The 16,816-nt window shown below is 40.6% G+C and overlaps 1 protein-coding gene across 1 annotated transcript in view; it reads left to right on the top strand.

The window, feature by feature from the left end:
* The window catches only part of SV2C (synaptic vesicle glycoprotein 2C), a 245,001-nt gene that overhangs the window by 125,597 nt on the left and 102,588 nt on the right, over positions 1 to 16,816 (top strand). Inside the window, exon 4 of the mRNA XM_526889.8 lies at positions 3,365 to 3,516. Coding sequence (XP_526889.2) covers positions 3,365 to 3,516 — 152 coding nt within the window. The remainder of the gene's footprint in view (positions 1 to 3,364; positions 3,517 to 16,816) is intronic.

Genomic DNA, 16,816 nt, shown 5'->3' with positions numbered 1-16,816 from the left:
GAGCTCTCTCCACGACAAGGGCCATCAGGTCATTTGGTCAAGGGGTGACCACAGCAACTAAGGCAAAGAGCAACTCGGGAACCCTTTGGGGGCTCCATTGCTGTCAGAACTTTCAGTCTAGCACCCTCAACTTCTATTATGGTCATATTGGTTCAGAAAGTGAGGAGTATCTTTCTATTCACTGGAGATCTTTAAATCATCAGAACAGATTACTCCAGGAGACTTGGTATGCCAACTACAACATTGAAGAGTCTGGGAAATTCAGTTCTTTTGCGTAAACACTTAGCACATGTCCACTGGGCCAGTTAATGGGGACTCAAGAATGAATATGATGAAGTCCCTACCTTCAAGGGGTTTATGGGATGTGAAACACTAGTAATAGTAATAGTTTCTTCTCTGTTTAAAGGACATCACAGTAGGACAAGGAGTAATTTTTTCCCCAAAATATATCATCAGCCCACAATAAGAAATGTGAATGCTTGGATTGTTTTATATATCGCTGAGTCTAAATAACTTTGCAAAGGATTTAAATAGAAGCCTTCTCTAATTCTTCAGACTCACTTATCCCTTAGTATTCCTTAGCACTACCTTGCAGCCTGCTTTACAAACAAGTATTGAGAGACATCCAAAAAAAATAACCACGTGAAAAAGAGGCATTGAATAAAATCCAGCCAGATTGCCTAGAAGCCCCTACAAGTTGGTGTTTTCTTACGTAACAATGATTTGTTGAAAACGAACAGGCAAATCTACAGTCTTCCACTTGAAATTATAGCCACACTGCAAAAAAAAAGAAAGAAAGAAATTATAGCCACACTGAAGTACATTTATCTTGGTCCAGAGGGGGCTGGCATATCCTGATGTGCAATAGTGCCTTCATGAAGTTTAAGTTATAGCTATTAAGAGGATGTCCAGAGTCCTGATGAAACATTAATGAGGATGTGAAAAGTCAGTAAAAACTAGGACTATTTTTATGCATTGAGAAGTTAAGCCACAGAATAGGGAGCTGGGATTTTATGGTGCAGAGAAACGGATTCTTCACATCAAATGAAAAAAAGGAGTAGCATTAAATTATTTGTAACACAGATATTTTATTTCATACTAGGATTGTGTGTTATAATGAAACCATTTATAATCAGTTCAAAATATTGTTGAGGTTTAAAATTCAACCAGCTTACTGTACCAATAAGCATCACACATTTGTTTTTTGTCATGATTAATATGTGATATTTGTTTTCAGGGCTTTTAATGATCACAGATAGCAAGCAAGCATGCAGCTTACCCCTTGAAAGGGCCTCACTCTGTCACCCAGGCTGGAGTGCAGTGGCCCTTTAAGGCTCACTGCAGCCTCAAACTCCTGGATTCAAGTGATCTTCAGCCTCCCAATGGTCTTTGTAGACAGCCTGGTGGAGTCTCATGGCACAGAAGATTAATTAAACGATGTCTTTCAATTTTACTATCTGCATTCCATCAAAAAATAAAAATAAAATAAAATAAAATTCAACTAGCTATCCATTGTATGAGCTCCTCAAGAAGCCCAGGCAAGAGAATTGTATGAGTCTAATACGGTGCAGTATAGAGCCAGCTCTGAGCCCCCACCACATGCATTTGTTTCTTGTTTGAGGGTTTGGTTATGGACTTGGACTTGGTTGGCTGCCTCTGTGTGTGATGGTGCTAAATCTGAAGACAGGTTGAGTCACACCTCTAAGAATTTTAGGTAGAACCACTGCTGTCATAGCCCAGAGAAACTGATATAGATGCCTAAAGTTTGTGAATTTTAAACTCTTTGAACAGGAACTCCCACTAAGAAACACACTGTGACCCATTATATATTTTATATATGTATATTATACATTACAAATATGTTTATAACACAAATTTCATGAAATGATACTTATGCTTATCCTTATTACTTAGGTTGCACTTCAATATTTTTATCACTATCTCATTTTTTAAAATGCTCTTTACCGTTTATAGCTACTAAACTAAATTTTGCAACCCATAGATTGAAAAGCACCAGCCTAAGTGGTCTTCCCATGTCCACTGATGCGTAACTATGGCATCACTTTAAACAGAGGCAAATACATGAAATGGTGCCATATTTTCACCTACCAGTTGATGCAGGATAACATTGTAAATCCCGCGGTTTATTTGGTACACTAGTTTGCTGCCAAAATGACCTTTCCCTAAATTGCATTTGTTAAGAACACTGCCAATACTTCTTTATCATATCAAAGGCTCTAAGAAAATCAGTTATTGCTAAATAAATAAACATGCTTTAGTCCTTGACATCAAATTTGCATGAAATGTCAATAGCAATTTACCTTACAGAAATCTGAACAAAAATGAATCAGTGCACACTTCCTAACTCTATTAGATTTTGTGTCATCTCAACAATGTACTTATGTTGTGTGTCTTTTTAAACAAATACTTTAAAATTCACATATTGCTTGGAGTGATAGTAATATTTTTCTTTACTACCTTGCTTTTTGAGGCAGTGCTTCCTAAAGTTTTAGGGCCAAGACCTATTTGAAATTCTGATGAAATCTATGGCCCATCTCCTAAAAATGAGCACTATTTTGATTCCATAAACCCTCATTTGAGCACCCTTACCCTGGGTGGAGGTCACTGTTTCTGTCATCTCCCCAGAGCTCAGTCAGCAGCTTGTATAACTAGCTCCTACTGAAAGGAAGCATTATATTCCATTCTATTGACATCTAAACCACCAGCTCCTTATTTTATTCTACAAGTGTCCCTTTCATGTTTACTTATTTAGCAGTCATATCTACTGGATTGGGACTAGAGCTAATCTTGGAAATGACCCCATGAGTCATTTCAACTAATGTTTGTCAACACATTAACCTAATTTAGTGCTGCTGTGGGGTAGCAGTTAGTAAATACAGATTGCAGACAGTACCCTAGAGGTGTTTGAAGCTGTTTCCAAAGTCCCCACATCAGGAATGGGACATGGCACAGCATCAGTTTTTAAAAACAAGTTAATTAAAATATTCACTAGATTATAGGAAATCAATGTAAGTTTTGATAAATATCACACAAAACACAACCATGAGCTGAAAAGCCAACGGAATCTCATGTTAAGCTCTATCAACCACCTGAGACAAACACCACTGCCACCTCTTGGTAACATAGCTTAATTGCAGGTTCAAGTTTTTGGAGGCATAATAAACCTATATTAAATACAGAGACTATAATTTTTACATTGTAAAATAATAGAAAATATATGTTTGTTGATATGCTGGGATAGGGAGAAAGCATGTGTTGTTAGAGTTTGCTTTGGCTCTGCCCTTTGCGTCTCACATGAGCTGTCCACACCCTGATTTCATGTATTCTCTGTACCTTTTGGCAGGATTGGAGGAGCCATACCCACTGTGTTCTCATACTTTGCTGAAGTGCTGGCCCGGGAAAAGCGGGGCGAACACCTGAGCTGGCTCTGCATGTTCTGGATGATCGGTGGCATCTACGCCTCTGCCATGGCCTGGGCCATCATCCCGCACTACGGTAAGAGGCTGGCCTTGCCCCAGCTGGGCAGTCACTTCATTTTGCTTCAGGCTCCATTCCCATCTTCTTCCTCTCTTCTAAGGGCTACTTTGAGAAAAACTACTCATCATCATGTTTCTCCCTTTCATAGTGTCCAGGAGTTTTTCCCCTCTGTGTAGAGATCTGTATAAAGTAAGACTGTATCAAATGCCCTTCTGGTTATATGAATGTAATGGGGGGAAAATATTTTCCTCTACTATGCTTTCACAAGATTTCTGGTCACCAAAATGTGTGGGGTGTTTTCTCCCACTGACCAATTCTCCAATAGCTGGGTGTGCTACAATTTAACTCAATTCTGACACTATGTTACTTGGGGTTGGAGTCAAATGGCGCAGATTAAGGGCTCAGTCCCACAAGACTGCCCCCCATTTCAGAGGCCAATTGTAAGTCCAGGCCTCTGGAACTTCTGACTGACCAGCTATAAATGGGAGGTTCCTATACCCCCCACCCTCAGGTTTGATCATTTGCTAGAATGGCTCACAGAACTCAGGGAAACAGCTCTCATTCACCAGTTTATGGCAAACGATATGGCAAAGGATGTAGATGAACAGCTAGGTGAAGAGAAACACAGGGCAAGGTATGTGGGAAGAGGTGAGGGGCTTTCATGAGTTCTCCGCCTCACCACCCTCCCAGTGCCTCCACATGTTCAACAACCCAAAAGCTCTCCAAACTCCATAGTTCAGGGATTTTTATAGAGGTTTCTATAGGCATGATTGATTAGGTATGATTGATTATTAACTCAATCCCCAGCCCCTCTCCCCTTCCTGGAGGATGGGGGTGGAGCTGAAAGCTCCAAGCTTATGATCATGGCTTGGTCTTTCTGGTGACCAGTCCCACTCAGGAGCCCACAAACAGTTGTCTCGTTAGAACAAAAGATGCTCCTATTACCCAGGAAATTCCCAGGAAATAGAAGTGTCAGGAACCATGAATGACGACGAACACATATGTTTCTTATTATAATCACAGCATCATAGTGTACTGTTGCATTTTACTGTGTTTAAAGTAATCTCTTTCATTTGTTTCCTCTGTGCTATCAATGCTGGGGATTCCTCTCCCCTCTGCCTCTCCTACCCTAAGTAGAGGTGGGAGGATACACAGATCAGCAGCAGCATGTAAGACAACATGACTTATAGTTGTTCTTGGGACTGTCATACATATCAAACACACAGAAGCACCTTTACTCAACTCTTGTGGGCTCAGTCCAAAGCTCAGCTCCACATCAGCCCCACCTCTTCTGGCAACTCAGAACTGGAATGGGAGCAGGAAAACTCCTGTTGTATGGCCTGTTGAACTGCAGAACTTTAGAGGTGACTCCACCTGTCCACACTCCCAGATCCCCTCCTCAGTTTCTCCTAAGCTCTTACTGTTTCTGCTGCCTCAGAAACCTGTACAGGTTGCATGTTTCTGAGCAATACCCCTCAGAAGCCAACGGCTCCAAGTTGCTTCATCTATAAGCAGTGAAATGCATGGAAAGGTCAATTGAATCCAGAAATCAAATTCAATATATCAGGAAAGGGGAGAGAAGTGTTCTGGTTGCGTGTGTGTGTGTGTGTGTGTGTGTGTGTGTACATGCACGCACACATGTGCACATGTGCCCAAACAGGCTAAAGTTTGCAAAATAAGAATACCATGTAAATTAAAACCACATGACTTCAGAAACTCACTCTCTGCTCTAATCTAAAAAAATAGATTTCAAAAACTCATTCTTTGCTCATTTTTTATTTCTCTGCTTTTGTTTTAGAACATGGTAATATTTCATTATAAAACACAGTTCTGTTAGGGAACAACCTTGGTGAAGTTGACTCATTGTTTAAATCAGACATAGACTTTAGTATTTAGATGTATTTAACTTGTTTTTTTTAACTGAGTTTTAACATGCTGAGTTACAAAATCATGTCACACGCCTTCTTTTGATGAACCTGAAAAGTTACATGAAAACTGAAGTCGTATTTAACAACAACAAAAGCAACATATAAGAAATTGGTTACTTGGCCTGAAGAGAACTTCTTTGCTGAACATTTACATTGAGTTCAGGGTGCCAAGCTCAAGTGGTGGGTTTTTCATTTTTAAACTCTTAGGTCACTTCTGGGCCAGAGATGCCCTCATACAGGCAGGTCCCCATATCCACCATGAGGCTTGTCTTCTGCCACCATCCAAGGAATTCAAGATTTTTTTTTTTTAATTTGAGATCTCAGGACCTCAGCCACCCTCAGAACCTTCCTCGGTAGAGCAGCATCTAACTCATGCCCCACTCAACTCACTGGTTCAAGTGGAAAAGCCACTCAGGAATTGCTTTATAGGAACTATGTTTAAGAAGGTGAATAGGAAATGCAGAGTCCAGCTTTACCCATCATTCCTCCAGAGCCACTGCTAGTCTATCCATTCATACTCTTTGTGCATATTCAAATAAGGGCTGCTCCAGGTAGGTAGCCAGAAGTGCTGCCCCACTTATCATCTCTGCCAACTACTCACAGAGGGCTCAACCTGGCAAATTTATACAGCAGCTGAAGTGCTTTTTTCTCTCTCTCTCTTTTTCTTTTTTTTTTAATACCTTCTTAGCCAGCCTTCAGGCCAGCCTTGTTCTCTTTTCAGCCTCTGATGAGAGCCTTGCTCCTTGGCTCTCGCTGAGCTTGCTCTCTGGAGCCCCTTGTCTCCCTGGTTAATGGCTGTCTCTTTCCTGGTCCTCCCTTCCCATCATATCACTCAGAATTTCACCTGCTGGCCTTCTTAAACACGTAACTCACACTGGCTTCTGCAGCCTACGTGTGTCCGTGTGTCCACCAAGCCTGGGCCTGACTGTTTTTATTTTTAGTTTTTTTTCTCACTAGGGATTCAGTTCCTCTGACTCTGCCTTTCACACATCCCTGCCCTTGAACTCTGGATGTTTGCAGATTTTCTCTCCTGCCTTGTCACCGGTCAGTCAGTGGCCAACCCACAAAGCATAAGCATGATCACCACTTTCCTTTTTCCAAAGTACACTTAAGATACTTCTTGTTTATAGCTACAAGGGCTAATTAATTCATATATAACTAGAATGAGGGAAAGTTGGGAATCATAAACAATGCATGAAAAGTTACAAAAAACAATGACGACACAACAAAATTAAATGTCGGAGGCTGACATCAACTTTTATGTTGACAACACCTTGAGAAATAATGACCAGGTTAGGAAATGAGTAATGTCAATATGAAAACCTTATGCCCATGCTTTACTAAAGGCTTTCCATGGCCAGAAGTGTGGCAAAAAAACATATATTTCATTCAATTCTGTCCGCAAATTAAAATTAAAAATGAAAAGCTTTAAAAATAACTTTGCTGAGGTCCTTGTTGTACTCTCGCAATTTGAAGAGTTTTAATTTTTGTTTTAAAGTTTAATTTTTAAAATCCTGTGCTGAGGCTTCTGGAGTGCTAATGACATTCTATATCTTGAGCTGGGTGGAGGTTTTTAATGAATTTTTGAATTGTAAAATTCATTAAACTGAGTGCTTAAGATTTGTGCATGTTACTATATGAATGTTACACTTTTTCACAAACACTTTTTAGTAAGTTTACCACCTCCCCCATACCCTGAAAACACTCATGCTTGGATTTACCCCACATCAATCAAATCAGATTCTCTGGACAAGAGACGCAGCATTGAGAGTTTTTATTCTTATTTTTTTCCAGCTTTATTGAGGTATGATTGACAAGTAAAAATTATATACATTTAATATGTACAACTTGAAGGTTTGATATATGTGTACATTGTGAAATGATTACCACAATCGAGCTAATTAACATCTTTCATGTGTGTATGATGAGAACACTTACTCTCAGCAAGTTTCAAGTATACAATACAGTACAATATTATTAACTATAGTTACCATGCTGAATATTAGATCTCCAGAACTTATCATCTTATAACCAAAAGTTTGTGCCCTTTGACCAACATCTCCCCCTATCCCTCAATTCCTGGTAACCACTCTTAACTACTCTCTGTTTCTATGAGTTCAACTTTTCAGATTTCACATATCGGTGAGTTTGTGCAACATTTGTCTTTTCATGTCTGGCCTATTTCACTTAACATAATGCCTTCCAGGTTCATTCATGTTGTTACAAAGGGAAGGATTTCTTTCTTTTTAAAGGCTGAACAAAATTCCAATATGTGCATATATGTGTGTGTGTATGTATGTACATAAGTATACACATACAGTTTTAAAGCTTTACTGTTTTTACAGTTTTATATAGTTCTGAACTTACATTTAAGTCTTTAATCCATTTTAAGTTGATTTTTATCTATGGTGCAAAAGGAGGTTCCAATTTCATTCTTTTGCATGTGGATATCCAGCTTTCCCAACGCCATTTATTGAAGAGACTATCCTTTCCTTATGGGGTACTCTTGGTGCCTTTATCAAAGATCAGTTGACTGTATAAGCATGGGTTTATTTCTGGGCTCTCTATTCTGTTCCGTTGGTCTATGTATCTGTGTTTATGCCAATACTATACTATTTCAATTACTATAGCTTTGTAATATAATTTGAAATCAGGAATTCTCCAGCTTTGTTCTTCTTGCTCAAGATTGCTTTAGCTACTCAGGGTCTTTTGTTGTTCCATACAGATTTTAGGATTGTTTCTTCTATTTCTGTGAGAAATGACATTGGAACTTTGATAGGGATTACATTGACTCTGTAGATCTGTTTGAGTAGCATTGACATTTTGACAATATAATTCTTTCAATCCATGAATACAATATATCTTGCCATTTATTTGCCATCTTCAATTTCTTTCATCAGAGTTTTATAGTTTTCAACATACAAATCTTTTACCTTCTGTGTTAACTTTATTCCTAGTTTATTCTTTTTGATGCTATTGTAAGTAGGATTGTTTTAATAATTTCTTTTCCAATACTTCATTATTACTGTGTAGAAACACAAATAATTTTTGTCTCTTGATTTTGTATGCTGTCACGTTGCTGAACTCATGTATTCTAACATTTTTTGGTGACATCTTTAGAATTTTCTATATATAAGATCATGTCATCTGCAGAAACATACTCTTGTTTTACTTCTTTCTTTCTGATTTTGATTCCCTTTCTTTCTTTTTTTGCCTAATTGCTCTGGCTAGGACCTTCAGTACTATCCTGAATAGAAATGACAAGAGTCTTCCTAGTCTTAGAGGGAAAGCTTTTAGCTTTTCACCATTGAGTATGTTAGCTGGGAGCTTGTCATTGATGACCTTGATTATGTTAAGGTACATCAATAGTTTTTAAAGCTTCTGGGTGGTTCTAATGTGCAGCCAGGTTTGAGATTCTTCAGCTTCCTGTCCATGAAAGGCCCAATGAGTGACCTCAGAAGTTTGTTTCTCTGCTGGGCCCCTAGAACTTGATGGTATGTATTGGGTGGGAGTGGGGGGATGTGAATGAGAATAAGGAGAACAGTGAGCCTGATCTGTTCAGTGTTTGAGTTTCCGTATTGTTGGTTTCATCCACGCAAAAACACTTTCCTGTCCATCTGGTTTAGGATCACACTTAAAAAATAACTTTGACATCTAGATATCTCTTCTTTTCAGTGATACATCTTTTAACTTTACCTAAAATAGACAAGGGGCTAAAAGTCTATCCACTTTCCCTGAAGCCTCTGAAAAAACTAAAGGCTTATATCTCTCCTCTGAAATCTGCATTGTATAAATGATGCCACAGTCCACAGAAACAAGAGCGGGTCCGCCCCTGCTGCTCTGTCCTCTTTCACTGAGGAGGCCTTTGAGTGCCCACCACTCCCTGTGCATTGAGTTTGCACCCTGCAGAGAATGAACACAGGAGTGTAATAAAGTGACTCAGAGCCAGGACCTCAGCCTTCTCATATTAGTAATGGGCTTTGCTCTGGAGAGAAGGAATGGATAATTGGCATCCACATTGCAAGTGTATTTCAAATGATAAATAACACAGAGGCTCATGGACAGAGGTGTTCGCTGTTTCTGGGTGTCGCCGTTTAGTAATTAGGGCAGAGCAGTCAGTGCACAAAGCCTGAGCCTGATGCTGTGAGACTGGAATTCTGGCCCCTGACGAGCCTCTGATGCAAAGTAGACCTTGAGTGGGTCACTAAGGATTCTGGAAGGAAATCTGGAAGGATTCTTGTGAAGTTAGACACTGGAATAAGGGATTGGATTGCTCTAAGGGCTAGTGAGTTAAGACATGGGCTGTGGCCAGGAGTTTTTGGTGGACAGTGGAGTCCACCCAGCCTGCTGAGACCTAGCTTTTGTACCAGTGTGGAATAATGATGGTGCTTTCTCTTCATATCACTGTTATCAGAGTTGAAATTTTCTCCGGAGACAGATGGTTGCTAACATCTGAAGGTTCCCAACATGAATGGACCTCACCCAATGCTGACAAGACCTTAGGAGGCAGAGTGCTTGGCTGTGGTCACACCAGCACCTTCCCTGCCACCACTCCATTCAGGAACTTCTGGGCCGTCTGTGTCTCCCCCATGGCAAAGAGCAGTCCACTAGAACAAGGGAGGAGGAAGAGCAACAAACTGAGAAGGAAATGCCCTTGCCTCAAAAATCAGGTGCCTGTAACAGCTGAAAATAGGTATTTAGAGTTGGCTTGGCCGAGTGCAGTGCCTCACACCTGTAAACCCAGTGCTTTGGGAGGCTGAGGCAGGAGAATTGCCTAAAGCCAGGAGTTCGAGAAAATTTGGCTCTTCTTGACCTAACACCTGTTCTCAAGCCTAGGCCTTCTGACCCATAGTGGGAATTGGCTACTGGTTCAGAAATAAATAAGCAGTATCTTCAAGAACAGATAGGTCAGGTGTAAAGGTTCTCTTTCAGCCTTCCTGCCCTTCCTTTCTCTCTCCACACTCTGTAATAATCAGGACACATCAGCATTTAATGGAAGCCCCAGTACCTCAGGGGAAATGGGAACAGAGAGCTGAATCACAGGAACTTTCTACGTTGGCTGAGAGCTTTCATTAGGCCCAGGCTTTGGAATTGCTGCTAGACTGCGGCACTGTCTGCTCCATTAAACCCTCTGTCATCATTTTCCCTTTTAAATTCATGTGCGCATCAGATGAGGTGTTCTCCCCTGCGGTGTGCATTACAGTGTGTAGCAAAGGCGTTCAATTAGCTAAATGGGAAAGTTCTTGTTTTAGCACGAAAGGCCACAGCTCTGAAAGCCCACAGCACACTGGGCCTCATCTAGCCCCCAGAATAGCCCCATGGCCTCTATCTGGCTAGCCCTTCACTGCAGATGTTATAGGGTCAAACTTGGGGCTCCCATAAACGTCAGACTTACCCCACCCTACCTCTCCAGCCGTGATGAGATGTCCGGGCTTAAAAATACATGTATTCCCAAGGTTGTCCAAATTACCAAAACGTCCCTATTTCCTTTGGCTGGCAGGAGAGGCAATAGCTATCTAATTGAAGAAGGAAGCAGGGAAGGATTCCTGATTCCTCAACCAGGCAGATATTCAACAAGAAGGAAGAAGAAAGTCAGCTTCCTTGTTCACAAGAAGGAATGCACTGTGGCCAAGGGAAAGAGGTATAAAGTGAGAGGTATTTTGAGTCTCAGACCTGCTACTTCTGTGAGCTCTGTCAAAGCTTTTCAGTCTGATCCAGCCCACTCTCCTAGTCAGCACTGTAGTAAGGATTAAGCAAAATAATCTTGTTAGAATACCCAGTGTGTATTTGATGCTCAAAAATGGTAGCTCTTGTTGCTATCAGGTCATCCTACATGGGATACCCAGACTGTCAGAGCAGCCCAAATGTGAGCTACATGAAAAAAGAGGGAGAAGGAACTAAAAAGCATAAACCCTGCCTAAAGTTTGAGATTAGAGAAGTCAGAGAAAAGAAAACAAAAAAGGATAGAAGCTAAGATAAAGGAGAACCAAGGTATTAAAACAATACTGTAAAATCTTGATGACTTTTTACCCAATAAATCAGAATCCTCCATTTTTCTGTTGGGTAATTTAATATTCAAGGGGCATGTACTATATAAAGACCCATTTTCAAGGCCATGGTGCTATCGTTCCCAGATAGAAATAACGAGAGTCTGACAACTCTAACCTGTGAGCATCAACTACCAGCTGATTCTGCGGGTTATATGGGCAGCACCAGAGCCAAGCTCTATCGCAGCACCAAGATGTCAGAGATCCTGGAGACAGGCAGTCAGTGCAATTGTTAACAGCATGGGCTTAGAGGGAAGGCCCTACTTCCAAGCCACCTCTGCCCTCTCTAGCTTTGTCATCTTTAGGACAGTAACCTAGGCTCTCTGGTCCTCTGTTTCCTCGTCTATAAAACAGGGATAATAATAGTATGACCTAATACAATTGCTGTACAATCGCATTACTGGGTATATACCCAAAGGATTATAAATCATTCTACCATAAAGACACATGCACATGTATGTTTATTGCAGCACTATTTATAATAGCAAAGACTTGGAACACACCCAAATGCCCATCAATGATAGACTAGATAAAGAAAATGTGGCATATATACAACATGGAATACTATGCAGCCATAAAAAATAATGAGTTCATGTCCTTTGCAGGGGCATGGATGAGGCTAGAAACCATCATTCTCAGCATACTAACACAGGAACAGAAAACCAAATACCACATGTTCTCACTCATAAGTGGGAGTTGAACAATGAGAACACATGGACACAGGGAGGGGAACATCATACACCAAGGCCTGTTGGTTGAGGTAGGCAAGGGGAGGGAGAGCATTAGGACCTAATGCATGTGGGGCTTTAAACCTAGATGATGGGTTGATAGGTGCAGCAAATCACCATGGCATATGTATAACTACGTAACAAACCTGTACATTCTACACACATATCCCAGAACTCAAAGTAAAATAAAATAAAAAAATACAATTGCTGTATTAAAGGATGGCATACAAAAAGTGCCTGACACAGTGCCTGGCACAAATGTTCATTAAGTGTAGTCTTTGCACAGTGCCTGGCACAAATGTTCATTAAGTGTAGTCTCATATTTTCATATTTGGGACTGAAGTTTGGGTCAGGGAGGAAGAATTAAAAAGAGGAATATTTAAAAGATTGTATTTACCTTTTCCTAACCATGTTTTCTCAATGGTTCACCTGTCATTTGAAGTTGTGGAGATGGATAAGAAAGATTAGAAGTACAGGAACAGAACTTGTAAGGCATGCCAAAGTGTCCTGTGCCCACTACTCTAGGGTGTCAGGGCAGGCTTCACATGATAACTGGGGTTCCTCTCAGCAGCCCAGCCAGGACAGGCAGGTGACAGGTGGCCCAGAGCCCTGTCCTCTCATCTTTGCCATATTTCACTGAGTGTTACAGCCCTGATGATTTTATGCTCAAGAGTCAGAGTAAGACATGACAGAGGGAAGTGATTTGGTACATTGACTTATACCAGTATTATTTCTTAATTTGTTAATTTAATTTGTTAATTTTACGATCAATCTTATATTTTATCTCAACGAAAGAACCCTTGGCTTCCGATTTCCTTCAGTGATGGTTCACTTTTCCCCATGCAATAATAAGATGCATCGGTCAAATAAACATTGATGATATAGTCTTTAAGGGCTTAAAAAGTAGATGTGAAATTTAAAAAAAATTATCATGTGTTTAAGTGCATGGCCATTTCTTTGAATGCATCTGTTTCATTGTTCATGGCACCCAGAAGCAAGTGTTTGGAAAGTCTCACGTGCTGAAACATGGCCACAATCCAGGTCTCCCAGCCCAGCCTCTTGTCTCTCTCCCCATCCTCTTTGTTTAGTAGGGGTAATATGGAGCCTGTAGGGAAGGCATCTATCAGCTAGGATGCAGATCGTCCCCACAGACCCAAAAGACATCTATTTACTTTCTTGAGAGATTGAGAGTTCTGGCCAGATCTGGGAAACACTTTTCAACATTCTCACGCTGACCTTTGAGGTATGTATAGTGAACTCAGAGGAGCTGCCTCCCCTACTGTGAATTAAGCCAATTATTGTGGAATTGAAGTCTGAACTCTTCCATTCAAGCTCACCAGAAAAGGAAGTGATGTCAGGCATTTACTGAGAGCTTTCTGTGTCCCAGGCATTGTACCAGGTAGGTTATCTTAGGCACCTGATCTTAAAATGGGGAAATGGGGTTTAAAATATGGCGGTTTCCTGCTCTGGTGCTCATGTGAAGAACTGCATGTTCCTATGCTGATAGCACTGCAGGTGACCCTGTCAACCCGGGGTTTGTGACCATACGTCCCTCTGGTAAGTGGGTGAAGCCCACAGACCTCTTCCCAAAATAATGTTTTTATATACATAAAGCGAAATAAATAGGATTATAAATGAAATCAATTGTTTCAAAATAGTATTATCAAAATATATTAGCATATTAAGTAACAACATCTAGTGACAGGGCTAGTAGCTACCACAATTTTGAAGTAGATACAAGTGTAGAAGGTGGAAATCAACTGGTGCATTCTTCTCAATCCTAGGAAACCACTGGACCCCAGATTCTCTCCAGAATCCATTTCTTCACTTTAGTTAAAAATTAGAATTGACAGCCGGGTGCAGTGGCTCATGCCTGTAATCCCAGCACTTTGGGAGGCCAAGGTGGGTGGATCACTTGAGCTCAGGAGTTCGAGGCCAGCCTGGGCAACATGGCAAAACCCCATCTCTACTAAAAATACAAAAATTAGCTGGGCATGGTGTCAGGTGCCTATAATTCCAGCTACTTGTGAGGCCAAGGCACCAGAATTGCTTGAACTTCCCAGGAAGGGACACTGTCTTAAAAAAAAAAAAAACAAAGAATTGACTAGATAGAAAGGAAAAGCCAAATTAACAAAGGTATAAGCAAGATATAAGTTTGTTTTATATCACATGAAAGCAGTCTGGATAGAGGCAGTCCGGGGCTGGTGTAGTAGCTCAGCGGTCATCATCAAAGGCCCCAATTCCTTTTTTCTTACTGCTCCTCCATTCGTAGCATGTTCCAACTGTAGGGTTGGAATTCTAGGCAGCACAAAGTGGGAAGGATTCATAAGGATATGTCTGTACTCCCAGAAAGAATCTTCCTGGAAGTCCCACACAAATCCACTTGAATCTCATTGGCCAGAATTTCAAGACAAAGAAAGTCTTTGAAATGTAGAGTAGCTGTTTATTCCCGGCAGCAGGGAGAATACAAATCAGTGTAGAGTGGACACAGGGAGGCAACTGGCCATCTCTGCTGCACCATTTCATTCTTACTCTGGAAAATCTTTTAGGAATGTTCCTGCATTTGATAATCTAATGTTTAAGTGTGGCCCTTCCATCCATTTTTGGATGCCAGAAACAGAAAGCAACTCTGGCTAACTCAACAGGAATTTCTTGGAAGGCTATTGGATAGCTCAGGGAATGGTCAGGAAGGCTGGAGAAACAGGCTCAGAAAACAGCAGAAGACAAAGGAATCCTTCCTTAGATGGCTTACATGGCCTTTCAGCAAACTCAAAATTTCAGCACTCCGACCCAAAGAAAACACTTACAGTTTAACAAAAATTGGCCCAAATTACACAACTTCAGTTTTAGTGCCCCAAGGGGCTTTTAATATTGTTAGATTTTCTTCCAAAGTCATGGGGAGTTGCTGTCTTTGCAAGATGCAATCCTTAGGGGTGCTGCCTGCTGTTAGTAAATCATAATTACCCAAGCATGACATTGTGGACAAGTCACCCCAGTGCCCTCATTCAGATAAGTGCTGAGTACACACTAACGTGTGTCGGGAGGAGAATCTGGGCCCATTTGAAGGTAGGCATAGTTTGGGCTGCTGTGGCCTTTCTATTTGGTTTCAGAGAATGTAGATACAGGGGTCTCGAGACCCTCAAGCCAGTGTGACTCCTCTTTAGTATTTCAGAGTGGATTAGACTTCCCTGGTACTCAGATCACAGTTGGCTAGATCCTGGGTCTTCCCCAAACCAAATGTGAATCTGAGCCTTACCAGCAGACTAGATCCCCCTCAAATCCTGGAGACCTTGACATACAGAAGAGACAAAGGCACCCATACCTATGGTAAATAAAAGTAGTAACATTGGTTTTACTTATTGTAGATATAGGTGCCTACTCCAGGAGCTGTTGATGTTGGGGTTTGTCCTGAAAACAAATTGTGAATAAATCGTGAATACATTTTATAGTATTAAAAAATTAGTTTAAAAAATTAATGGCAATATCAAATGCTGGAAAGGATACAGAGAAACAGCATCTCTCATGCATTGCTTGTGGAAATGAAAGATAGTTATGGACACTCTGGAAAGTGGTTTGACAGTTTCTTTAAAAACCAAACATACACCTAACATATCACTCCTGGGCGTTTATCCCAGAGAAATAAAAACTTGTATCCACACAAAAGCGTATGCATGGTTATCCATACAACTTTATTTGTAACACCCAAAAGCTGAAAATAACCAAAATGTCCTGCAATACTATAAAATGCTACTCAGCAATAAGAAAGAAGTGATTGCTATAACAGCATGTATGGACCTCAACAGCATTTTGCAGAGTGAAAAGGCCAATCTCAAAAGGCATTTATGTAACATTCTAGAAATGACAAATATAGAGGTGGTAGAACACGTTAATTATTGGCAGAGGTTTGGGGTGATTGGGGGATGGGGGGTGTATGACTATAAAGGAATTGCATCTGGGAGAACCTTGCGTTGACGTAATAGTTGAGTGTCTTGGTTTTCAATATGGTTATGTGAATCTACACATGTGATAAAATGAAACAGAACTATATACACACATTGCACTAATGTCAGTTCCATGCTTTCGATGTTGTCTATAGTTATGTAAGATTAACCATTGAGGGAAACTGGATGAAGTGTACATGGGATCTCTCTGTACCATCTTCTGTGAATCTATAATTAATTCAAAATAAAAAGTAGAAAACAAATGAGTAATACCTTTCAAGAGGGCAGTCTTACATATATTATCTATTTATTCTAACAATTTTGGGGGGAAAAACAACAGTAACTATTATTACCCTTTTTTGAATAGAGATCCTGTTGCATAGAAATTTGGCCATTCCCCAGATTGACACAGATAATGGAAGATTAGACATTAGAAGCAATCATTTGATCCTTATTTCTTCAAAATGTTCTCTGTACATGAAGAAGCTAAGAAACTTCTCCAGAGAGCAACACAGAGTTGGAATGGTGTCTGGGGCATTTCAACTGCCTCTACAGTGTGCATGTGTGGCCCAGATGCCAGCTACCCCTTGTCTGTCCAGGCGATGCTCTCACAGCCCCTTGCCAAGCATTCAGAGACCCAAGCCTTCATCATTTGCCGTGAGAAAAACCAGTTG

Source organism: Pan troglodytes, chromosome 4 (assembly GCF_028858775.2).
Source record: "Pan troglodytes isolate AG18354 chromosome 4, NHGRI_mPanTro3-v2.0_pri, whole genome shotgun sequence".
NCBI lineage: Eukaryota > Metazoa > Chordata > Mammalia > Primates > Hominidae > Pan > Pan troglodytes.
This window is presented reverse-complemented; position numbering and strand designations above follow the sequence as displayed.